The 26,283-nt window shown below is 46.1% G+C and overlaps 1 protein-coding gene across 1 annotated transcript in view; it reads left to right on the plus strand.

Annotated features, from left to right (window-relative positions):
- KIFAP3 (kinesin associated protein 3) overlaps positions 1-26,283 on the plus strand; it is a 1,322,278-nt gene that overhangs the window by 112,528 nt on the left and 1,183,467 nt on the right. The window contains exon 3 of the mRNA XM_085654829.1: positions 20,846-21,000. Coding sequence (XP_085510955.1) covers positions 20,846-21,000 — 155 coding nt within the window. The remainder of the gene's footprint in view (positions 1-20,845; positions 21,001-26,283) is intronic.

Genomic DNA, 26,283 nt, shown 5'->3' on the forward strand with positions numbered 1-26,283 from the left:
GCCTCCCCACAAAATATGGAGAGGAGATGAGGGGGCCCCTAATACTCCTACAGCAAGCAGCTTTCCAAGAACCCGCAGTGAGCTGGCACATTGCCTAAGGGGGCTTACATTACCCCACAGGTGCGTTAATTTACTTTAAGCTGTACCAAGAATCAGTATGATACTAGATCTGTTATCTTCTATTATACAACACAGAGATACATTATTCCTGTAGCTACACTGCAACTAAATCAACATATGCACAGCACCAGTCCAGATAACACTGAATCTTACTGCACAGCACACATAAAGCTTACTGCACAGCACACATAAAGAACAATGCTTATTTTATTATGTATAATGCTGCACATACATACTAGCTCACGTACCCTCCATTACCCTGTCTTTTAACAAGGCGCTGCCACTTAAATATCAAACCAGACATTCACACTGAGAAAGGAAAAGTGTTTTGTTTTGCAGCTAAAAAAGGGTAACGCTGTAGGAAGCACACAACTGAACACAGCTACAAAGTTCTAGTGCAGCAAAAAGCCCTAAACCTATAATGACCTCCGTACCTTTACAACGCAAGACACAGCCACGCCGCGCAAGTAGGCTCGCCACACTGGGCACAACTACGCTGACGGATACTCACAAAGGCTGCCGAGACCCCCTTATCTTCAACTCGCCCATATATATATGGTCCTATAAGTGTTGCTGGAGATTCTGCTACAGATCACAGGGTGCCAGCCAGCGGCGGCCGGCATGCTCGAGGGAGGGGGTGGGGGCCGCGGGTGGGGATTAAAACTATTAAAAATAAAACATACGTAACGTACCTGAGTGTTGGGTACCTCACTGCCTCAGCTCCTGGCCGGTCACGCTGTACTGGTGCAGTGGCGGTTGGGTCCACGTGTTCCTGCTGCAGGAACAGGAAGTAGCCAGCAGGCAGCTTCCTCCTCATCGCAAGTCAATCGCTGCGCAGGCGCAGCAGGAGAGCGCCCCAGCCCGGACATTTTCTCTGCATAGAGAAATAGTGTGTGTGGGCGGTCCTATGCGAGGGCAGGGGGGAGTGGCTTACCCACACTGTTGTGGGTACTGACTGTTTGGTCGGCTCAGGGCCGACGGCCAAACAGTCAGTATCTACAACAGTGGGTAAGCCACTCCCCCCCCCCTGCCCTCGAGCACGACCGCCCACCCTCCCGCCCCCAACCAAGCACAGAGGCACTTCTGCTTTCTCGCAATGCGAGAAGGCAGAAACATAAATGGCCGTTTTTACCATTTATGTTTCTGCCTTCTCGCACCGCGAGAAAGCAGTGGGGCAACGCCCTAATGGGGGAGCCGCCACTGAAAGGCATATGAGGTTTTTTGGGTTATATATGTGAGTTCGGGGGGGTGGTCGCGGCGCGATATACATCTGTCATTCTGTAAAAGTGGGCACATTTGAAACAGCACTTTGCTTACTGGATATGTAACTGGCCTGTTTGTCTGATTTGTTGTTGTTGAATCAAAATGTCAATACACAGAGGCAGCCGGGTGCAGGGTGCTGTTTTGGCATCGGGTCCCCTGTTGTTTTCAATGGGGATTGCCTGTTTTGGTTTTTGGCTGTATGCTCGGTCCAGGAAGACTTCCAGGAGGAACCAACAGCTGGGCAGTTAGGTTGGAGGGCTCAGGGACGTAGGTGCACCTTGGGTTCTCTTCTCCAGGGCGCAGGGCGCTGGATGCAGGATTGTCTTTTGAGGTCAGATTTCACCTTACCGGGCCACTTACCGTTGGCGGGGTCTCCGTGCGGAGGCTGCAGTTGGTGTGGGGGTCAACCCACAGTGGACTCTGACACAGACTCTGGAGTGCTGGGCGCCTTCTTTCATCCTTCTTAGGTTGTGGGAATCTGTCTTCTTGGTTAGGGGCTGCCCCCTAAATACTGAATTTGGGGGATGTTTTAGAGGTCTCTAGGTCAGTAGCCAATGGGCTACTGACCTTAGGGTGACTACACCCTTGGTATGTACCCCACTTGGGGGAGTGGGCACAATCCCTAATCCTGATTAGAGAGTGCCTACCATCTGCAATGTGGCGAACACTGAAGAGTGGGCTTCACCTCACCTCCCCCACCTGAGGGGTGGAATTGGCAGAGATGGGCACACCTTCTGGGCTGTGCTAATTTTTCCCTCCAAAAAGGACAGGAGACAGGAAGGGGAAACTGCTCCTGATAGCAGGAGAGGCTCGGGTTTGCGTTACAAAAGCAGTAAGGCCTTTGAAGCTCCTTTGCCACAGATGGCTCTTTCTGGCCTGGGGGAGGTGTGACCACCTCCGTCCCAGAAAGGCTTTGTTTCTGGGTTCAGGGAGCGAAGTCTCCCACCCCAGGGGTCCAGAAACATGTCTCGTGGTAGCCGGCTGGTGTGTACCAGTCAGGAAACCCACCAGGGGCTGGTTGGGGCATCTCTAAGATGCCCTTGAATGCGTTGTATAATAAATCCCACACTGGTATTACGACAGGGTTACTTACAGCCAGTTTAGAGATGGTCATCACGTAATGATGCATGGCCACTCAATATATTGTAATGGCTGATGCCCTTACAACCCAGGAGAATGGACTCCGTGAATTGTAGGGGTGTCCTGCTAATGCAGGGGCACCCTCACTCTTATAACCGAGCACCCTGCCTTCAGGATTGAAAGGCCTACCTTAGGGGTGAGTTACAGGTTTTAAGTGCAGTGACCTCAGATATAAGGAAACTTAGATCTGTCGTAAGTTAAGTTATGTTAAAATGAATGTTCGAGGCATATGAGCTGCTGCAGTCACATTATTGCATTAGCTCGCCGCCTAGTGTTGGGTCCGGATGTTGCACGTTGTTGTCTTGGAAGAGTCTTCGAGATCTCACGAGATAGGTGACTCCTCCCCTGGACTACAGTGCGCATGGACAGCTCCTCCATCGTCAGATTTTTTTTTCTGCCATCTGGTTCAGATGTACTTCTGCGACGCCAACTTCGACTCCGAACTTTTCAACTTTCTTCACGGCAAATCCAAGTATCTCGACGGGATTGCTCCCCGATCGATACCCTAGAACTTTAAGAGACTTTATTTCTCATATTTCCATCGACGCAGGCCTCCGGGCCTATCGACGCCACTCGGGCCTCGGGCCCATGGAAAGGACCCCCTTCAAAAATGCCCCCAGTGTGGTGCTAAATACCCACACACGGATCATCACCCGGTGTGCAACAGATGCCTATCTCCGGAGCATAGAGAAGAAGACTGCTCAGCCTGCGCACTCTTCCGTTCCAAAAAGACAATCAGGAACCGAAGGGCCCATCGACAAGCAGCAGCACCGGAACCGGACGATATCTTCGACGACCCCTCGGACGCCGAGGACTCGGACGATCTACAGCTCGTCACAGTCGAAGAATCGGACTCAGATGACCCAATCCCAGCGGGGCAGCACATGAGTACCGATGCCCCTGTCCCAATCACCCCACATAAGGCTCCGGTCAAGATATCGCCACAAGGCCTTCGTTACGATCGAAACATCCCTTCGGAAGCCCCACCCTCAGGCCCGGCTCCGAAGATAACAGAAAAGCCTTCCGGTAGCTCGGGACCGAGCACACCGTATCTCCCTACACCCAAAATGCCTTCGGCGCCGAGAAAAATACATCCGGCTCCGGCGCCGAAAGACTCTACCGTTCCCAAAAACGTCGAGCCCAAGCCTCTCGAGTCGAAAAAGGTCGATCCCAAGAAAAATATCGACCCGAAAAAGTTAATTGACCCGAAAAAGACTAACGACTCCAAAAATGTCACCGAGCCTAAAAAACAGATCGAACCCAAGAAAACGGTTGATCCGAAAAAGGACGTCGAAGTCAAGAAAGCTCCCGAACCGAACAAAAACAAGGTTCTCGAGCCAAATAAGTCGAAGCCGAAGCCTACAAATCCTTCGACTCCAAGCAAAAAACACCACAAATCTTCGGTGCCGAAACCACCAAATACAGAGGAGGAGCTGTTTTTTCCGGATCTTGTCGATCCAAAACAGAAAGGAATCATCATAGACCCTAACACAGGTCATGTGGTGCTCCACAAGCGGAAAATTCATCCTGCATTACCCTCTCCTATTCCTCTAAAAAGGAAGGACATTGCTACTTCTCCTATTAGGCCCGTCACCCCTCCTCCTCTCTCTCCTATTCTGCCTTATGTGCCATACACCCCCCCCCCCCATGCCTCCACAGCCTGTTGAGGACCCAGATGAGGACATAGATAATGATCCACAACACCCTTATGACTATCCTGATGACCCAAATCCCAACCTGGACACATGGGGAAACCCATATTCACCAGACAATAACACACCTCTTCTAGACCCCTCACCATACCCTTCAAAACCATCCCCTCCTGATGACACCATTGCATTTCATCAGTTAGTGGACAGGGCTGCTTGTTTCCACGGGGTAGATGTGCATGCTGACCCTCTGGAAGAGGATTTCTTGCTGGACACCTTCCCAACCACAGAAAGAAGTGTCCGCACTTTACCCATGCTCAAAGAGGTTTTAAAACATGCACCAGAAATATTCAAAGACCCCATTAGGGCTAGGATACTCAACCCTAGACTGGAACAGAAATATAGAGCAGCACCCTCCGACCCTACATACATCAAGGGTCAACTACAGCTGGACTCTTTAGTAGTTGCCAATGCACGAAAAAGGGCAAACTCACAAACCACTGGCGATGCCGCACCACCAGAAAAAGAGTGACAAACTAGAGGAGCTGCTACAACATCTCCCTGACCCATATAAACAACAGGCAACTGATCTTATCCAAGAAGGAAAGTTCATCACTAATGCCTCGATAAAGTGTGCTCTAGATGCAGCTGACACAGCCTCTAGAACAGTCAATACAAGCGTAATGTTAAGGAGACATGCCTGGCTTCGCATATCAGATTTCAAACCTGAGGTGCAAACCACTATTCTCAATCAACCCCTTAACCAAGATTTCCTGTTCGGGCCTGAAACAGATGTCCTACTAGACAAAATGAAAAAGGACACTGACACCGCTAAATCTATGGGTGCACTGCAGTCTTACCAATCCAAACGTTCCTTTCGTGGATCCTCCTATAGAGGTACAGGGAGAGGGAATAACACACAAACCTCTCAACCTTTCCAAACTACCTCTCAAAACACATTTCAAAAAGGCAGAGGAGGAAATAGGGTAAACAATACTAAAGGCAGAGGTAGAGGTAACAACAATCGTACCTTCACCACTCCTAAACAGTGACCTCCTACACCTTCCTCCAGACCACTTAACACCAGTCGGAGGCAGATTATCACAGTTCCTACCTGTCTGGTAATCCATCACAACAGACAGGTGGGTGAAGCAAATTATCCATTCTTGTTACTGTCTGGAACTTACATCTACCCCACCCAACATACCACCCAAACACAGACCAATGTCAGAGGAACATACCATACTATTGCAACAAGAGGTCTTAGCAATGCTACAAAAGCACGCTATAGAACCGGTTCCCCTGCAGCAACAAGGAAAGGGAGTTTACTCCCTCTATTTCCTAATCCCCAAAAAAGACTGGTCCCTCAGGCCCATTCTTGACCTTCGTCCCCTCAATCACTATATACACTCCGATCATTTTCACATGATCACACTCCAACAAGTACTACCACTACTACAGCAAGGCGATTTTCTCGCCACACTAGATCTCAAAGACTCATACTTTCATATACCCATTCATCCCGCACACAGGAAATACCTCAGATTCGTAGTGCAGGGACAGCACTACCAATTCAAAGTCCTACCCTTCGGGGTAACAACAGCACCAAGGGTGTTCACAAAATGCTTAGCAGTAGTGGCAGCACATCTACGGAGACAACATATTCATGTGTTTCCATATCTAGACGATTGGCTGATAAAGGCCAAATCACATCACCAATGTCTGCAGCACACTGTGACCACTATCCATCTATTACACAATCTGGGATTTTCCCTCAACTACCCAAAATCCCATCTACAACCCTCCCATATACAGCAGTATCTGGGAGCAACAATAGACTCCACAGTAGCAAAGGCTTACCCAGCTCCAGCGCGGATACAGAACATTCAAGCAATGATCCAAAACTTCCAACCTCAGACTCTCTTGACCGCAAGAGTGTTTATGCAACTCATAGGCATGATGGCATCTTGCATATTCATAGTCCCACATGCTCGGCTACAAATGCGTCCCATTCAAGAATGCCTAGCAACACAATGGAACCAGGCTCAAGGGAAACTAAAGGACCTAGTGTTGGTAGACAGTCGTACACATCGCTCTCTGCAGTGGTGGAACACACAAAACCTTTCAAAAGGACGACTGTTCCAAGAGCCAGTTCCACAGGTAGTGTTGACAACAGACGCATCACTCACAGGGTGGGGAGCCCATCTACTTCAACATACAGTGCAAGGTCTATGGACACCGCACCAAAAAATACACCACATAAACTACCTAGAATTACTGGCAATATTTCAGGCAATGAAGGCCTTTCAAAAACACATAGCCAACAACACTGTCCTAGTCCGGACGGACAATATGACAGCAATGTTCTACATACAGAAACAGGGGGGGACACACTCTCTGCAGCTTTCACGCCTAGCGCAAAGCATATGGAGATGGGCCATTCCACAAAACATCCATCTTCTAGCAGAACATCTCCCAGGAGTGAACAACCAGATTGCAGACCTATTGAGCAGACACAGTCAACAGATCCACGAATGGGAACTTCACCCAGAAGTCCTACTCCCGTTCTTTCAAGCATGGGGACACCCAGACATAGATCTGTTCGCCACAAAAGAAAACGCAAAATGCCCATCCTTCGCTGCCAGGTTCCCACACCCGCAGTCGAAGGGCAATGCGATATGGATGAACTGGTCAGGCAGATTTGCATACGCTTTTCCGCCAACCTCACTCATTCCATTAGTGGTACGCAAACTAAAGCAACAAACACTTACAATGATCCTGGTTGCTCCCACATGGGCACGACAACCATGGTACACAACACTCCTAGAACTCTGTCGTCCCTCATCAACGACTACACCTCTCTCCAAAACAACTCGCACAGAACCATGGAGAGATACAACACCCAGACCCCAATCAAATGAACCTAGCAATCTGGCTCCTGAAGTCTTAGAGTTCGGATACCTTAACCTGCCTCCTGACTGTATGAATATCATCAAAGAGGCAAGACGTCCCACTACCAGAGCCTGTTACGCAAACAAAATGGAAAAGATTTGTTATTTACTGCCAAAATAATCAAATCAATCCGCTAGACGCTTCTGTCCAAAACATAATTTTTTATCTGCTACACTTACAAAGATGTAATCTAGCATATTCATCTATCCGATTACACCTAGCTGCTATTGCCGCATACCTCCAGAACAGACAACACGTGTCTCTCTTCCGCATACCACCTATTAAGGCGTTTATGGAAGGGCTCAAAAGAGTAATCCCTCCAAGAGCTCCACCTTCTCCAGTCTGGAATCTTAACATTATACTTACTAGACTTATGGGCCCACCTTTTGAGCCAATACATTCTTGCGAATTGCAGTTCCTAACATGGAAGGTGGCATTTCTAATAGCAATTACTTCACTCAGAAGAGTAAGTGAATTGCAGGCACTGACAATTCAAGAACCTTTCATGCACATACACCAAAATAAGGTAGTTCTCAGGACAAACCCTAAATTCCTACCAAAGGTCATAACTCGTTTTCACATTAATCAATCAATTGAGTTACCTGGCTTTTTTCAAAAACCACAGTCAGTAGCTGAAAGGGCACTCCACACATTGGATGTCAGAAGGGCCCTACTCTACTACATAGACAGAACTAAACCATTTCGAAAGACAAAACAGTTGTTTGTGTCTTTCTGTCAACCTCATAAGGGTAACCCTATCTCAAAGGCAGGGATAGCCAGATGGATAGTTAAGTGCATACAAATATGTTATCAAAAAGCTAAACGCACATTAACTATTCCCCCAAGAGCACATTCCACGCGCAAAATGGGGGCATCCATGGCTTTTCTTGGTAATATCCCCTTAGAACACATTTGTAAGGCAGCCACATGGTCTACCATACATACCTTCACTAAACACTATTGTGTTGACGTGCAAGCCAAACAACAAGCTTCTGTAGGTCAGGCTGTCCTTAAAACACTTTTCCAAACTACTGCAACTGCCACCGGTAACCACCACTAGAGGAGGAACTGCTATACAGTCTATGCAATAATGTGACTGCAGCAGCTCATATGCCTCGAACGGTAAATGCTACTTACCAGTATACATCTGTTCTTGGCATGTAGAGCTGCTGCAGTCACATGCCCACCCTCCTCCCTGGTGCCGAGCACAGTTGCAGTACTATCTTATTTAGATACATTTACATGGACACCTTTTTTTCTATTACTATCCTCCATCTTTGCCACAATGGCGAAAAAACAATCTGACGATGGAGGAGCTGTCCATGCGCACTGTAGTCCAGGGGAGGAGTCACCTATCTTGTGAGATCTCGAAGACTCTTTGAAAAGAAGAGCCTTCACAGGTTCCTTTGAAGTTTCCTTGTAGGTTTATTAATAAAACAGCATCCCAGCAGAGAGCAGCTTCCTTTATCACCAATGGCTCTCCTCAACTGTCCCTTTAGAACTTCCCCATGTCATACTTCCAGTAACTAGGTAACAGCTCCATGACATCTCCTGGCTGGAGATCTCTACATATCTCCCTTTTATACAAACAACAACACAGTGTAAAAGACTATCATGTGAATACAGAAAGATTAATAAAATTAACATTTTTGCTTTACTAAAAATACATTACAGTGCAAATTAAAATTAACATTCTTATTTCCAACTTATTTTTCAAGAAAACATCCTTGGTCTTTGTACTTTGCAAACGTTTCCTATACTCCACATCGTATCATCTTCCAATATTACGATATTGGACTTCATACTTTTGATCTTTAAAGGTCCCATATATTTGCTTTCACCTTTACGGACCCATTCATTCTTCCGCACCACAACCCAATCACCAACTTGCAACGTCATATGTTTTACTCCCTTTCTAAAATTATACGTATCTTTCATCTTCTTTTGACCCGCTTCAACTTTCTTCAACACTTCCTCACGATCAACCCATATCTTATCCTTCTCACATAACCAAACAGGACACTCCTTTTTCCCTGGTTCTCTCCCTTTAAGGGATACAAAAGGAGCTATCCCAGTGCTAGAATGAGGAGTAATCCTATGCGCCCACATCATTTTTTGCAACTCCTCCCTCCATGACAAACCATTCGCAAGGGATAACTGAATGTTCTCCATTATTATACGGTTAACCCTTTCCACTAGACCATTAGCTTGAGGTCTAAAGAGAGCTACTTTTTCATGAACAATGCTCATTCTTTCAAGATACTCTTGCATCTCCCTCGAAACGAATTGTACACCATTATCGGTCACTATACTGCCTGGTATACCTTCCTCAAGAAAGATCTCTTCAAGGAATTTTATTACATTATCAGTATTGATCTCACCCATTGTTCTTATCGTGAACCATTTAGAGTAGTAATCTACCAGAACTAGAATGAACCTATCTCTTAGCCCCAACTTACTCACTGGTCCTATAAAGTCCATAGCTAATTTCTCCCATGGTCTTGATGGAAATTTTGTACACTCCAATGGGGGTTGACGTACCACTTTCGATTTATCACTGTTTAAACAAATTTGACAATTTTTTACCAAAGCTTCAACTTCTGAATCTACTCCAGGCCACCAAAAAGATTCTCTCACCCTTCGTTTTGACATTCCTTGCCCAGGATGACCTTCATGAATTATGTTAAGAATATGTTTCTTCACCTCTCTAGGGGGTACAACTTGCCATCTTCTCATAACATTCCCATTACTTAGGCTCAACTCTTCTCTAATCTTGAAAAATTCCACAAGTTCCAAATCTTTGCAATCTTCAAAATTCCAACCATTAATAATTTTACCTTCTACCTTCCTTAATACAGGATCATTTTCCATGGCTTTGCTCCATTCTTCAGGCGATAAAGCAACAACATCAATTTTACTAATAAAATCAGTATTTGTGTTCACACAAATCTCATCAACCTTTACATGTAGAGGCATTCTTGATAGGTAATCAGCAACTACATTCTTTTCTCCTTTAACATATTCGATCTCATAGTTATATTCTAAGACAGACAATAGCCATCTAGAAATTCTTGGGGTTATACTCCCTTCTAACCCTCTTCCACCCTTGAAGATATACAACAATGGTTTATGATCAGTCCGTATTTTGAAAGGGAGACCCCACAGGTAAAACTTGAAATGGCACATCGCCCAACAACACGCCAAGGCTTCTCTTTCAATTACTGAATATGATCTTTCAGCGCCTTGTAATCTTCTCGAGGCAAAACCAATGATCCGCTCCTCCCCACCAATAATTTGAGATAACACTGCTCCAATACCAACTCCACTCGCATCTGTAGTTAAAAAAGTTTTAGCACTCACATCAAAACGTCCTAAAGTAGGCGCTTCAGATATCTTCCTTTTTATAAGATCAAAACTTTCTTTACAACTTTTTGACCATTCAAAAAGAACATTCTTCTTCATAATTTCTCTTAATGGTTCAACAATCTCAGTAAAACTATTTACATACTTTGAACAATACTCCGCTAATCCTAAAAAGGATCTAAGCTCATCTTTATTAGTTGGTTCAGGAGCCATTGTAATAGCATTAACAATACTTTTCTTAGGTCGTATTCCCTCTGAACTCACTTCATGCCCCAGATATTCAACCTTTTCCTTTCTCAATTGACATTTTTCTCGTTTGATCGTCAGATTATGTTTTTCTAACCTTTTCATCACTTCTTCGAACAACTTATCATGATCTAACAAATCATTCCCTGCAATCAAAATATCATCTTGGAAACACCAAATCTTCTTCATATCTCCAAAAATGTTCTTCATTGCCCTTTGAAAGACGGCTGAAGCTGACGCCAAACCAAAGGGCATCCTCTTGTACCTATACGCACCAAGAGGTGTAGCAAAGGAAGTCAAATGCCTAGATGACTCATGCAACTTGATTTGATGGTAAGCGGCAGACATATCGAGGACACTAAAAATCCTGCCCTCACCCATTGTTGACAACATTTCTGATATATTAGGCAAGGGTTCCCTGTCTACCCAAATGTTTTTGTTAAGATCTCGTAAGTCTATGCAAAGACGAATTTTTTTTCCATCCTTAGGGGCAATCACAATCGGGGCCAACCAATCAGAAGCCTTCACAGGTTCCTTTGAAGTTTCCTTGTAGGTTTATTAATAAAACAGCATCCCAGCAGAGAGCAGCTTCCTTTATCACCAATGGCTCTCCTCAACTGTCCCTTTAGAACTTCCCCATGTCATACTTCCAGTAACTAGGTAACAGCTCCATGACAGCTCCAAGAGATCTTTACACTCTTCCAAGAAAACAACGTGCAACATCCGGACCCAACACTAGGCGGCGATCTAATGCAATAATGTGACTGCAGCAGCTCTACATGCCAAGAACAGATGCATACTGGTAAGTAGCATTTACCTTATAGAGCGCACGTACACCGGGGAGGTTTCATGGCGCTATTTTGGTTGAGATCCAGGTCATAAAAAGAGGGTTTAGAAGGCCTCTCGGAAGAGCCAAGTTTTTAAAAGACTCCTGAAACCGAGAAGATTGGTACAGGAGCGAATATCGAGGGGAAGAGAATTCCAAAATGTGGGGGCCAAGGTAGAAAACCTGGCACCACCAGTGCGCTTTAATCTAAAATGAGGAATGAGTAATACATTTTTGTGAGCTGAACGAAGATCTCGTGTAGGAGCATATTTGTTAATCATGTTATCAACAAATTTAGGGCTCTTTCCATAAAGTGACTTAAAAATAAGACATCCAGTTTTAAAAGCGCACCGCTGGGCAACCGGCAGCCAGTGTAATTGCTTCAGAAGGGGAGTGATATGATGATGCCTAGAATGATGAACAATCAGACGAGCAGCCTGATTTTGTACTATCTGTAAACGTCTGGAGAGATAAAGGGGGATGCCAAAATATGATAAATTGGTATAATCCCGACAAAACTCCTCCCTGGTAGGTCTTCCCTCCACCTGCCATTCTGCAGGGGTAGGTAAGCCCTCCAGGGAAGTCACATCCCCCTCTGTGGACTCCGGGACCACCTCAGTTGCCCCATCCATCTTACGAGGTGCAGATGCCGGGGCAGGCTTCCCCTGTCCCCGTTTACCCTTTTTGGCAGCTGGTTGGGCCTTTGTCCCAGGCTCCAACCTCTGTGAACTCTCCCTCCGGGCAGTCACGGACCGCGTGTTGGCACAAGTCCACTCAGGTGACCCCAACATCTCCATATGAGCCTTGAACTCGATCTCCTTCCAGGCCGTATGTTCAAGGTCATTTCCCAACAGACAGTCGACCGGCATGGCAGGGCTTACCGCAACTCGAAGAGGACCCGCAACCCCTCCCCACTCAAAGGGAATCTGAGCCACCGGATAGTGACCCTCTCGGTTGTCAGCCATCACAACCGGGTGGACTACGTTGGGAACCACCTGCTCTGGGGACACCAGCTGACTCCTTACCATAGTCATGCTGGCTCCTGTGTCCCTCAGAGCCTCCACCCTCTGGGCATTGATGGTGACCCATTGCCTGTACTTAGTAGTATTTGAGGGCACTTGGGTCTTAGGAACCATCTCACAATCCCCTAGGGACACTAATGTTAGCCCTGCCCACTCACCTCCCTTATCTAGGGGCAACTCCTCCCCGAGCACTACGCTCAGCACCCCAGGGGTCTTTCCTCCAATGGGAGGGTGTGGTCTCTTGGGACACTTGGTATCCCCCTTGTAGTGCCCAATCTCGCCACACTCATAACAACGGACAACCCTAGGCTGCTGACCACGGTCAGGATAAGGGTGTTTATGGGGGCCAACCTTAGGAGGGAATCCGAATTCCTTTCCTTGCGAACTCTTTTGGGGACCTTTAAGGAACTCCTTCTTTTTGTCTCCCCCCTCTTTCTTCTGAGGGGCGCCCTGACCAGTCCCTTGGAAATTCCCCCCAGTCCCTTTTGAGGACACCCGGGTACTTGCCCAGATGTCCGCCTCCTCTGCAAGCTTCCTAGGATTAGTTAGCTTGCTGTCCACCAGGTGTTGACGCAGCGCCGGAAAACTTTTCTCGAGGAGGTGCTCCCTCAAAATCAGGTTATACAACCCCTCGTAGTCTTTCACCTCACTGCCCTGTACCCAGCCCTCCAAAGCCTTTTTGGCGTAGTCCAGGAAGTCCACCCAATTCTGGGCAGCCAGCTTTTGGCTACCCCGGAATCTCTGCCTGTATTTCTCAGGGGTCAGCCCAAACTTCCTAATCAAGGCGATCTTCATGGTGGGGTAATTGGTCTGCTCTCGTTGTTCTAGAGCTAAAAGGGCATCCCTCCCCACCGGAGGCATATACCTATACAGACCACCCCCCCACTGAACTTCGGGGATCCCATGGGCTCGTAAGGAGACCTCATAGCCAGCCAACCACTTAGCAATGTAATCCCCGACACCGTAGCTGGCAACTACGTCCTTTGGTAGATAGGATCTGGGCTCCCCGGTGATCTCTTTATGTACGCTGCCACCAACGGGACTGCTGGGGGTTCCGAACTGTAGGGCCTTAAGATCCAATTCCCTCAAGTGAAGCTCATGGAGGAACCTCCGTTCTTCCCTCTCTTTCTCCAAGTGGGCTAAATCCATCTTGAATTGCCTCTCCTCCCTCCTGTCGACTAAATAAGCCGTAGACAGGCTTCCCCCTGAAGCGCTACTACCGGCCCTTGAAGGGGCACTAGGTCCTACATCCATATTGCCGTTCTCGGGGGAGGGGGGGGGGGGGAGTGATTCTGTCCCTTCCGTGGTGTCCGGTTCTGGCCCCTCCTCCTCCCATTTCCCGCTAGGGTGGGCCATAACCCAGGCTCTCAAGCTAGTCTGGAGTTCTATTTTCTTCGCTCCCTGCTTGAAAAATACCCCCCTCCCCTGGCAGAATTCCTTTAGCTGGGTTACAGTATACTCTTCCAGCCTACCCAGCTCAAACTCCATCCTGCCAGGTGGGCCCTAACACTGCGGAAAATAACTTTCACGTTAGGAGACCCTTCCTTAAAAAGAAAGGCACACCACAGATCAGGAGCAATTTCAAAAATTCCAATCAAGGAGACAACCTGGAGAAAACTCCAATAAAAGTCAAAACTCAGGTGTAGGGTGCATGGTGCACGCTAAACTGCTAATGAATGGACGCAAGCACAAGCTCAGTATCCCACCGCTGAACACCAACTTGTTGGACCTAGAGTCCTTGGGTAGCTTGACTTGGGTAGAAAAGGCTTTTACTCCAGAATTTCATGTTGTGCTTGCATCGCATTCACTTCACACTCCAGCGCTAAGCCACTTAAAAGAGAAAAATTACACTACACTGATCATTTAGAAAAGGTAGAAATTTTGTATCTTCCCTTATCAAGTAAATCAATCAATTTTTATCCATTACATTTCAGATTCAAAACATTTCATTCTTTCCAAATTAGCAATACTATTTTTACTCCAGACTTGCAGATAATTTAGCATCACAGGGTAATTCAATCCAGCGCCTTAACGCTAGGGCGCCTTGAATTAAAGCACCACTCGTAGCGCTTTGCATAGCATGTACATAGCACTACCAATCAAATGGTTATCTAGTCTACACGATACTCTTCAAGACAGGCGATTACATTAAGCGCTATTTTTAGATCCTACGATGTCTTTGAGATCAGGCTTTTACACTAAGCAGTATTCTTCCAGAGTATACATTGTGATTGAAAACAAGGTGTTACATAGAGCGCTATACTTCAATCCTACGATGTCTTTGAGATCAGGCTTTTACACTAAGCAGTATTCTTCCAGAGTATACATTGTGATTGAAAACAAGGTGTTAAATAGAGCGCTATACTCAACATTCCCAATGCGCTTGAAATTAGATGGGTACACTAAGCGCTATACTTCGATGTATAGGGTACAGTCTTAGGTAGGTGTACAACTCTGGCTAGTCTTGTCAATATAACGCATGGCTTCCCCACACAATCGGCATTCTGGTCCAACAGGACACCCACTGGCATAGAGAGGTGTGGCTCACTGGTTAGAGGCGGCAGATCCGCAAGCAGAGAATCAGCCAGGGACCAGGGTTCAATTCCCGACGCGGCAGGGTTGTGGACCAGGGTCAAAACGGACTCGATAATTCTCGCCTCGGTACCTACTCTAACCAGGAACACACTCGGCAACTCTGGGCATTAGCTTGCCTCATCTCCACAACGGCCCCCCACATTCGCCGGGGATGCCTGGTTTCACCTTGGAGATACCCAGGAGGGACCATCTCACAGGGATAGCCAGGACGGGTTCCCCAGCGGTCTACAGCGCCACGACGCCTCAGGGCAGCAGTGCGCTTTACAAGACACATACATTTACATTTACATAGGTTCCCCCCACTCTTGGATAACCCCAAAATGCCCAGCTTACTCTTCGCCTTGCGTCCTCCTCACGGGGAGCTCAACGGAGACAGGAGCCGAAATCCCCTCTAAGCGGGACAAGGGCTTTACGTGCTCAGGGGAATATCTCCTCGGGGAGAGGCGAAATCAGGAACCTTTACATTCCGCCCACCTCCCCAGGAGTTTCACTACTTGCCGGCTTCAAAGTTGACTGAGGGCACGCTCTTTAGAACTTCCACAGTTCGACGGCCTCACCTCCTTGGCGGTCTCTTTGGGTGTTCAGCGCCTGTGTAAGGTCATCCTCAGCTCCTCATTGACCCCTCACACCCGGCGCCATTACTTCCAGCCTCCGCGTCTGCTGGGGGCGCGCCCGAAGCCGCCAAGAGCAGCGCAGCTTGCGGGGGCGCGGCCTCCTCACTCTCAGAGCGGCTTGCGGGGGCGCGGCCTCCTCACTCTACCAAGAACGGTGGGGGCGGCGCTTCAAAGTCCGCCCTCGTCACGTGACACGAGGATGGTCGCTTCGAGGCCCGACACAGCCCTCATCTCCTCAACACAACCTCCTCACACCTCTGGCTGCGCCGCTTGCTTGCAAACCGGCCCACTGGAGCCCCGGATCTCTTCACAGTTCCCCAGGTGACATCAGGGACGCTCCTCTAACCCCTAGGCTGTGGCGATGAATGTTCCCAGATAAGGTTGCCAGATGGGGGGTGGCTAAAATTAAGCAGGCGATCTGCACACCCAGGCAGTCAAATCAGTTAGCCAATTCCCGGGGTCTACAACAAGGTCACCTTCCTCACTGTCCTGAATAAGGGACGGTCAATAGTTCTGGACTCCAGAGTCCCAGGCAACTGCAGGGACGTAGAAGACGTAGCCAAGGACGGTGCCTCTCTACCCTGACTAGATAGGTGCGCCTAGGGTAAAGGTGACCCCAGAGTCGGTGGCCGTGGACAGGGTCAGGTCAAGAGGTCGAGGGTGGTATCAGCTGAGGAGGGAAGTAACGCAGAACCTAAGAACTGTCAATTTCCCTCTCTAGTGCATCCACCTCCCCACTCAGATGCCTTACTCCTGACTAACTCACAGCACACCTAAATCCTAAAATGGCCGACCCACCTCACCTCTATTTATAACCTGGGCCCTGACTGGCCAGAGTGGTCCAGAAGGTTCCGCAACCCCTCATGACAGTCTATGGCCCAGGTTCTGAGGTGACCGTTTAGTCCACCATTTTGTGAAAACACTCTCTCCCTTCCTCCATTTTAGGGAAGCACCTTGCGCCTCTCCCTCCGTTAGTGAGAATGGGGCGCCCAGAGCCTCTACGTCAACACCAAAAAGAAGTTAGTGGACAGAAAAATGAGAGGGTAAAGGGAAAGAAAAATGAGGAGGGAACAGCCAAAGGGCTGGCAGGTCTAACAGGAGGGATCCAGTATTTATGCCCTGGAGTTTCAGAGAGCCCTCCGAGTCCACAGCGCAAAGGGAACCATACACAGCGGAAGTGGTGGAATGATACCTCTTCCACTGGGGTCACAGCACACCGGACTTTGGACACTGTTTCTCCTTGTCTCCCGGTTGTGTTTTCCTTCACCCTCCCCCACCTCTTGGCCTATCTCATTCTTGGTCTACCTCCCCTTCTCCTATCCTCTCTCCCCTGAATCTCTCTCCCCTTGCCTGCTTTTTTTCCTTACATCTATTTTTTTAACTCGTGTAACTTCGCTCCAGTAACTCATGTAACTTGTGACTATGCTCTGAAACAATATTCGTCCTCATGTAAAGCGCTCTGATACCTCCGGTATACAAAACTTTTCAAATAAAATAAATCTGTGACCTGCCAGATCCCCTCTCAATTTGAGATCTCTTTTGTGTTTCTATTGAAACTTCTAATAGAATTTAAACTTTTTGTTGCTGCTTGCGATTGAAAGTGGTTGTTGGCTCATGGTCAAAAGGTGCACCACTTAATTCCACAAATAGCCACTGACTGCGAGTAAATGTCTTGATTTGTTTTTCGATTTTTAAAACAATTCTAAATGTTATATTTCAAAGTTTTGCGGAATTCTGCTGTAATTTCAAAGGTAATGCTAGTGGTATATTCACGATATAAAAATGCAAATCCTAGCTAGAATCCTGTCCTATAGCGTATCAAGTATATGGAAATATTACACCTATTGATGAATCCCAGCTGCATAGGTCCTTGGCTTTGTCCTGATGAGAGAACCTGATTACATCCTCCCTCCCGTGCCAGAATGCCTGATACTATGCTGCTGCATCGTTTGGAATCTTGGGCACTGGGCAGGGTTTACAAGCGCCTTTTTATCGACAACCCTTCCCACCACCTTCTGTCCTCACTGAATTAACTGTCTCACTGATCTCTTTGTCAGTCAACTAAGAGCAAGACAACTATATTGCATTGTAACCATGCGGACCATCTTGACTTTTCAATTTGTCTGCTGATGATTCTGTCTAGGCAAGTGTTATGTGTAATAGCAGTTACGTATTTCTATGCATTCCAAAACACAGGCACTGCACTGCTTACCTGAATAGCTGCATTAATTTCCACCAACCTTCCAGATCCTTCTGCTTTGCAGATCTCTCACTAGCACACACTCCATGCATATACAAAAACAGAGCAGGGTGCCGCACCTTCTCATTTAGCTCCTAAAGCTTTGAATGACTTCCCACAACACATCAAAGCCTTCTCCTCTCTTCTTGACTGTCACAAGAAGCGAGAGACATTGCTCTTCGAGTAAACCCTGCAGGCTGGCTGCACACACTAGCGAAAGAGCACCTGGATACCCGCACAGATGATTAGTGTGCTGTAAAAACACTGATAACATAATGTTCCATTTCCTAACCTGCCTGAGATTTACATACTGATATCTTTAATAGATATTTATGTTCTTTGACACTGCTTTTTGTTTAGAAGTATAAAATCATGGGCCTTAAAGTGTCTGAAATATTTGCAAAATATATTTTGGAGATTTCATTTACTTTTGCGTTGCACTTTGGTCCTCATTTGCCACTGGCCATTTTAATGTTAGACTGTCAAATGTCCATCATCATATACTGATTTTAGGCTGTCCTTGTGAGGTTGAGCAATAGTATGTTTTTAGCCCCATATCAGTCTGCCAATGCTCATTTAGGTGGTGTTTTCGGCAAAGGAAAAAAAAGTGAAATTTAGTAATTGTGGTGACAACTACTGCAAATTTGTGGTAATGAGGCATACATCCGCAGACACCTGGAATACAATCAAATTCCCAGACAAACCTATTTTTGCAGCACAATCAAATTACGCCTTCTAACTCAGGAAATCTTGCGGCGAGTGCACTTTCATTCCATAATTTAGCAGTGAGTACTCCTCCATCCACTCCCATGAGAGAAACACATTTTAAAAAATATAATACATTTTCATAGCCTTATACCCAAGATGATTTTCCGTATAACTTGTGAACCTTTTGTCCCCTCTGAGCTTATGCACAAAAGTAGTATTCATTTCAGTTCTTCATACCGTAGAGACTTGTGTGCCTAAGGAAGTTGTAGGAAGTTAAGCCTTTACCTTAAAATCAAATCTAAAAGTTTGCATAAAACCAACTGTAATTAATTGCTAACCCAAAATGTTGTACCACCGGATATCTGTAGACGACCTTAAGTATAAACAGTACTACACCTCTTGCAGATCAATGGATAAAGGAAGTCGGAACCGCACCTCTGTCAAGTGGGATTTAGATAGGCATTTAAACATGCTTGCTCATAGTCTCTTAGAATCTGGAGGATACTTTAGCTAGGGTAAGTCTTTATTGGTTCCTCGAGATATCACCCGGCTTAATGCACAGGGCAGAGGGGAGCAGCAGGACCCAAATGTAACAACACATTTTTGCCTAACAAAAAGTGCAGTTGAAGACGGTAGACAAATGCATTTTTTGATTAACCTGAAAAAATACTGTTTCACACACACCCGAAAAAGACCATTACAGACTAGCAAACTAAATACCAACTCACGTACGCCAGTAAAAAAACAATGTTCCAGACACATAGCAGATAAACACTTTTTTACACTGCCAAAAAAATAAATCTTTATTGCGCTCTTTCACACATTTGATAAGAAATTCCTTTAAGATTTTGATTTTTTGAAAGTTACCCTTAACCTGTCCTCCTTCTCCTGACGTCTTAATCTGTGATACATTTCCACTTTTCTAATGATATTTTCCTTCATTTGCTTACAGCTTGCGGGTTAGGGAAATAAATCCTGTGTTGTGCAAAATATCCCAATCCACAGCACTGAAAAAGTAGACCTGATAATCAGTCACATGCTCTCTGGGGGCTCATGACTTGCTTGGTGGGGGGATGTGATCCTGTGTTTGGAGGGCCCCTCAACCTCTACTTCCCCACTGTCTTACTGGAAGGTACTTTGCTGCTTAACCACCACTCTCCTCCATGCCATTGGTGGCTATGGCAGTGCTGATGAGAGAAAAGGGATATTATTTAATTTGGAGTTTGCACAATATTGACATTATCATCCAGTGTGATACTGCTGTCTCTTACAGAATTATTAAATCTCGGAAAATGACTTTATTTTACATTTCCTCCTTAGAAATACATTCTCTTGAAACTTTCACTAGTTCACAACTGTTTATCTTATCTCTGTTTTGATTACTCAACCCGTCCCCCACGCTCTCCTTTCTGAATTCCTTGTTACTACTCACTTTCGTGCTCTTGAAAATATGACCTGCCTGTTTTGTGTAATGCCATATACATCTTTGTGGCTACTTGTGGAATAAAATTTGCAGGGTGGTTGTTTGTTTTTCGTCCTCTCCATGCTTTTATTTTGCCTCCTATGTTAGCTGTAATATTGTTATTTTGTGCGCCTCTTAAATATGCTATGCAAAAACCTACAACTGAAGTGAAACTGCAAAACACCTTAAGGATAATGTAAGTTGCAGTGACAATTCACTTCTTAGTTTTGCTACTCTTATTCTTTCTCTACTCCTCTTATATCAGTGACTACATATTAGTTTTACCCAGTTCATTGGCAAAATCAGGTTTAAGTGTAGAGTGCTACTTAAAGTCGTTAACTAACTGGATGTTGCTAACTGTGTCACTTGCATATGGTTAGCAATACAGTTATCTCTATTGTATGTGTGCATGGTGCTTCAAAGTGCTCCGAAAATAATGTTGGCCCTAGATGAAACACTTAAAACACATAAAATAAAAGACAATGGCTATAGTTTAGAAGATAGACACTAGCAATGTGAGTTATGGTCACCCCTATTATGTTATGAGCTTTTTTTTAAATGGACCCTGGTGTCGTTTGCTGGTAAACCTGTAATTTTGTGTCCATCTCCATCGCCTCACTAATAATATATGTCAATGCTTTTCCAGCATTCGATTGAAGAGCCTCAATGCCAACACTGATGTCGGGTCCCTTGCTCGAAAGGTAGTTGAGGAATGCAAGCTTATTCAGCCATCCAAACTTGCCGAGGTGGAGCAGCTCCTCTATTACCTTCAGAATCGCAGAGACACACCAACAGGAAAAGGTAATGGATCAGCAAACCTAGGTGGGAGCGGCTACAAGGACAGCTGTTGTGGAGAGAGATGTAGTCTGCCATTTAACAAAGATTGTGTGGTGCAAACTGCAGTGGCCTCCCCACAAGTGCCCCGGCACTTATGTTTTTTGCAAATTAAGCACTGGGTAGGTTGCAATTTGTAACCTATCAGGAATTGCGGCCATCACAGGCATGGTGGTCTGCTGGGGTTAGCAGAACACCATGTCTGTGATTGTACTTTAATAAAGTAAACTTTTTTTTTTTAAAGGTAGTCTGTTCTCCTTAAAGGAAAACTAAATGTGTTACAAAAGTAAAAATTAAACATTAAAGTTTCATTTTTTTACAGAGCGCCTTTCTAACCCCTCCGCCCCATCTCTAAGTGGTGCACCCTGTACGCCCGGTCATCTCTATCTGCAAAGATCCACTCATTGACCATTAACAACTATGACACCCAGTAGTATTTTTTAGGTCTAGCCTACGCAGTGCGCATGCATTGGATAGGAGGAAACCTTTAGAAATCGATTCCGTTTTTCAGGCAAAAACCTGCACGCATTTCATTGCTTTGAATGGCAACGCATGCACGTTTGGCGATTCCCTTGTGGGAGCGAGCTTTGAAACCATCTGTTTGTAATTAACAGATGGTTCCTGCTCGCTCCCGCAAGGGAAACAGGCGCAGGCCCCCTCCTCTCTCTCCCCTCCCCCTGCTTGTTTTATTTCTCTTTGGCGTTTTGTGCTAGTGCTTTTCCTTTAACAATGGTGGCCGCATTTCTTTTGTTCGACGCAGCTACCTCTTTATTTACTTTGGCCACGGACAAATGGACCACCGTTTTGCTCCATCAACAAGGTCTTCTTGGGCTATGGTGAGAACAAGGGAAGAGGGCAGTGCACTGCAACGTGGATTGATACTTATATCTTCACCGATCGCTATTTCTTTCAATCTGCTTGTTTTATGTAGTCCAGGGGAGAGCCGACTCGAACCCCGTTCCACAGCCTCATATTCAGTACATAGCGTTTTGTATGATATTTACGTTATTAGAGTGTCTCCTAGCATTCGTACCACTCATGTTACGTAACACAGATCCTTGAACTACGTGCATTCTTTAGGTAGCTAAGCTGTATTGCTTACTTTTATGGAAAAATAAATATACATGTATTTGGAATCAGTAGTTACTAATGAGCGACCGTTACACGAAGACATGCTCATTAAATAATTTTTTCCCTCCCACTTTTTTACTCTTAAAAAAAGGACTCCACTTATATTCACTGACCACATTGAACCCGAGGACGTTGCTTTGATGTGTGAGAACGTGCTACGCTGCATTTTAGGTTTAATGGTTTTGTGGTTTTCAAAGCGCAGCACATTTTCTCACTTAGAGGCGACTAAACTGCATTTGGCACACGCTGTCTGTGGAATAACGTGCTTCTGACGGTGCAAGTCTTTGCACTAGTGATTGGAAAGGAGTCGCTTCGGAGCCTGCAGCAGTGACTAGGGAGTGCAAGTGAAAGTTTAAAAGCTATCCAGTGGTCCAAATGCCCACGGGGTTACTTTTTAATATCTGGGCCTCTGGTAGTGGTAAAAATAAGGCGATGGATGTAAGTGGAGTAATAATTAGGAACTCCTGCATCCGGTGGGTGGTCTACATGTTTCAGCCAGGCCTTTCATTAATAACTGTTTTTTCTCAGGACCTTAAACTATGTGGGTGTGAGATCTACATTAAAAGTGAGTGTGTGATCTTCAAAATGTGTTGCACGTGCTAAGGTGCCATACGTGTGGGAGTGAGATTCCCTATCCAAGCATTACTGTACACTTAACATACAGGACAAACAAACAAACATACAGTGGAGAGTCTTAGTTAGATTGTAGTATAGTCCTAATTACGTCAATACATATTTGCCGACAGATTTGTGCACAAATATCGAAGATAATGCGGCAAATGTGAAACCGCAATGGTGGTACGGTTTAGTGAATTACCGGTATATGCGCTGTTAAGTGTGGTGGGCTATGTCGGAAAAGCACACACACAAAAAAAGAAAGTGGACACGCTCTAGAGTATCCTTAAGCTTGCGATTTGCAGCAAATGCCCCTAGAGAGATTCCGGCAGAGGTTCTGATCCTGTGAAAAAAGAAGCAGTGGCACGGAGGAAAAAGTCTTACCCGGTAGCTGGGTTAGGAAGTCTTTTAGGTCTACTCACAACTTTGTTGGTCAGGACCCTTGTGAAACCTGTTCTGTGGCGGATCTACGTCGGAAATGATCCTGGGTTGTGGCGGTGATTGTATATCCGGTTACGCGTGTTCAGGTGTTTCCCATTGCCCCAGTTCTGTGAGTAGCGTCTAAGGGGAAGAACATAGCAAAAAAAAGACTGTGGACGTTGAGGCGTGTGTACGCCTGTTGTCATGGTGAGCTGGCCCTCACTGGTAGTTAAGTGCGTGCGCTGGTAATTGGCTCGTCTGGTTATATAAGGAAATTAAAATAAAGTGCAATGTAAAATATTACCGCATCTATATTCTGGAGGACTCGTATGGATTTATAGAGTCATGGTTGTCGACCAGCTTGGAAGGTGCGCATCTATTTTGGTATGCATTCCATGTTGGAGGTGCAACTAATTAGACTTCCTGGAAGTGAAGTTGTGGTGCGGGTGAACCCGGAGTGTTTGAGCCCAGAGCAGGGTAGAGGTGTTATGGTAATTGTGTCTAACAGGAAATCTTCCTAGCAGTGAGGTAGAGTGTATGAACCCAGAGTCGGGTAGGAATGTATGTGCATTACATCTGACAGAAATGCGCATAGGTAGTCATAGTCATGTATGCTAAGACAATGGCTCATGAAGATGGCTCTTGGATTGTACGTTATATCTTAGTCCGCGGGGGGTGGATATTCAGACCCTCAGGGTCAACCAAGGAATGGAGTCATTCAACCCCTGACGTTGAGTGGACAGACGATAGATCCAACGTTGTTCCTTGGTTAGTAGAGTTTTTTTCATTGTCCCGTTGGTTGTGTTCGTATTGTTCGATCACTGTCCAAGTCATATCATTTGGAGAGTGACCAAGGTGTAGGTAGTGGTCAGTGAGGCGACTGATGTTTTTTTTACATCTTATAGTGCTGCGATGCTCAACTATTCTGGTCCTGACCTTGCGTATCGTCATGCCCACGTAGCGGAGGCCACATGGGCATGTGATGAGGTACACAACGTTGGTGGACAGTTTGTATGTTGTAGCTGTTTCCAGGTTTTGCCAGGTTCCAAATTGAGTGTTTTAGATTGATGGGTTAGGTGGCATACACTGCAATCATTGCAGGGATAGTGTCCAGTTACTTTGGGGAGACCCAATGTGTTCAGGATGGTATTTGTGGGTGGTATTTGAGGTGTTCTAGGTTGTGTAGACACTAGCTGGTCCTTTAGATTGCTTGCACGTATGTAAGCGAAAAGGGGTTCTTCCCATTGTCTTGTGTCAGAGTTTATGATGCGCCAGTGTTTTCGGATGATGCTGGAGACCTTGTGTGAGGCCATGTTGTACGTGGTGATGCACGTCATGGGTGGTTTAAGATGTTCCTTTGTGACGGTGTCAAGTAGGGCCTCTCTCTATTCTGGTTGCTGGCTCTTTTCTTGGTTTTCTCATTGATTTTTCGGGGGTAGCCACGCTCCTGTAATTTAGAAGCAAGGGCAGCTGATTGTTTTTTGTAGTCTGTGAGTTGGCTACAATTCCTGCGTATGCGGAGGAATTGGCCAAAGGGAAGGTTTTCCCTTAAGGCTCTGTGGTGGAAGCTGTTAAGTGCAACAGCGAATTCCTGGCTGTGGGTTTGTAGTAGGTGTTGGTGGTTAAGCTTCCTGCTTCAGCTGTTATGTTGAGGTCAAGGAATGCCGAGGTGGTGGTACTGGATGTGCAGATGAACCGTAGGTAAGGGTCTCTCACTTCAAGCCATTTTAAGGAACATATCAGTGTTTCAGATGTACCTTCCCAGATCATGAAAATATCATTGATGTAGCGTCGCCACACTTTGATTTTAGTTAAGTGTGGGTTGGTGGGGGATGATACATATCTCTGTTCAAAGTGATGGACATAGAGCCCTGCTACACTGGGGGCGAAAACGCTCCCCATGGATGTGCCATTGGTTTATAAGTAGAATTTCCCTTCGTACTCGAAGTAATTCTCTTTGAGAGCAAGTGTAGCACATTTGAGGATGAAGTCCCTGGGGGTGTGGTATTCTCAGGGTGTGTGCATGAGTATATCGTGAAGGACTTGTAGTGTGGCGTCCTGTGGGAGGCTCGTGTAGAGACTTTCTATGTCTAGCCCCACCATTAGTTGGGGTCAAAGCTCAGATCTTTAATGATGTTGAGCAGGTGTTTGGTTTCTCTTATGTAGGTCGGTGCTTGTTGGACCAAGGGATTGAGGGGGGGGGGACTTTGGGAACTGTGTAAAAGTATGGTACCTTGATGTTCTTGGTACACAGGTAATCAGCTTCTTGTTTAGATATGTGGTGTGCTTTGCTTGCTTCATCCACCAGAATTTTAATGGTGGTCTGTAATGTCACGGTGGGGTCATTTTTTTTTTCTTTTTTTTTTTAAAACCTTTATTCAGTAAATCCGGAACACAGCTATTCAGCCGACAACCCGGAGGTTCGGCAGCGTAAGTTGAGCAACACAGAAAAGCGTTTGCACTGCACTGAAAGGAGAATCAGAAAAGGTTCAGTTTTAAATAAACACACACACAAACCAAACACTAGCAAGGCGATAAGCTTCGAATGCACATGATGGGTGCCCATCAGGGGGAGCTAGTCCCATTTCGTCCACCAGAAACAACTCTATAATGAGAGGAGGGAGGGGGAAAGCAGAGACTCATAAAAGGCAATCAGTCATCAACAACAAATACATAGCCGGAAAGAATGTCAAGGGGAAAGTTGCTCCTCAGGCGGATCCGGATCAGGGGGCAGACATATGTCCCCCCTGTAGTGGTTCCATCGCCCCCATACTGCATGCCATTTCCGCGGGCGCCCTCTAGCACAATACACTGTCTTTTCCCTGAGCATGCTCCAATCCATATTTTCCTTCCACGCTGCCAGCGCAGGAGGCCCAGCCGAGCCCCACAGGCGCGCGATGTCCCGCTTAGCCACCATGTTCCCCAGGGTCAGTCACTGAGTCTGTGCGTCATCAAGATCGGTAGGACCCCAGACGTTCAAGAGACAACACCGCGCCTCCCGCTGCATGACATTGCCCGTCACCTCCCCCATCACTGCATGGGCTCGCCTCCAAAACTCCACGATCACGCCGCATTCCCAGATGA

Source organism: Triturus cristatus, chromosome 4_1, assembly GCF_964204655.1.
Source record: "Triturus cristatus chromosome 4_1, aTriCri1.1, whole genome shotgun sequence".
In the NCBI taxonomy this organism is placed as follows: domain Eukaryota; kingdom Metazoa; phylum Chordata; class Amphibia; order Caudata; family Salamandridae; genus Triturus; species Triturus cristatus.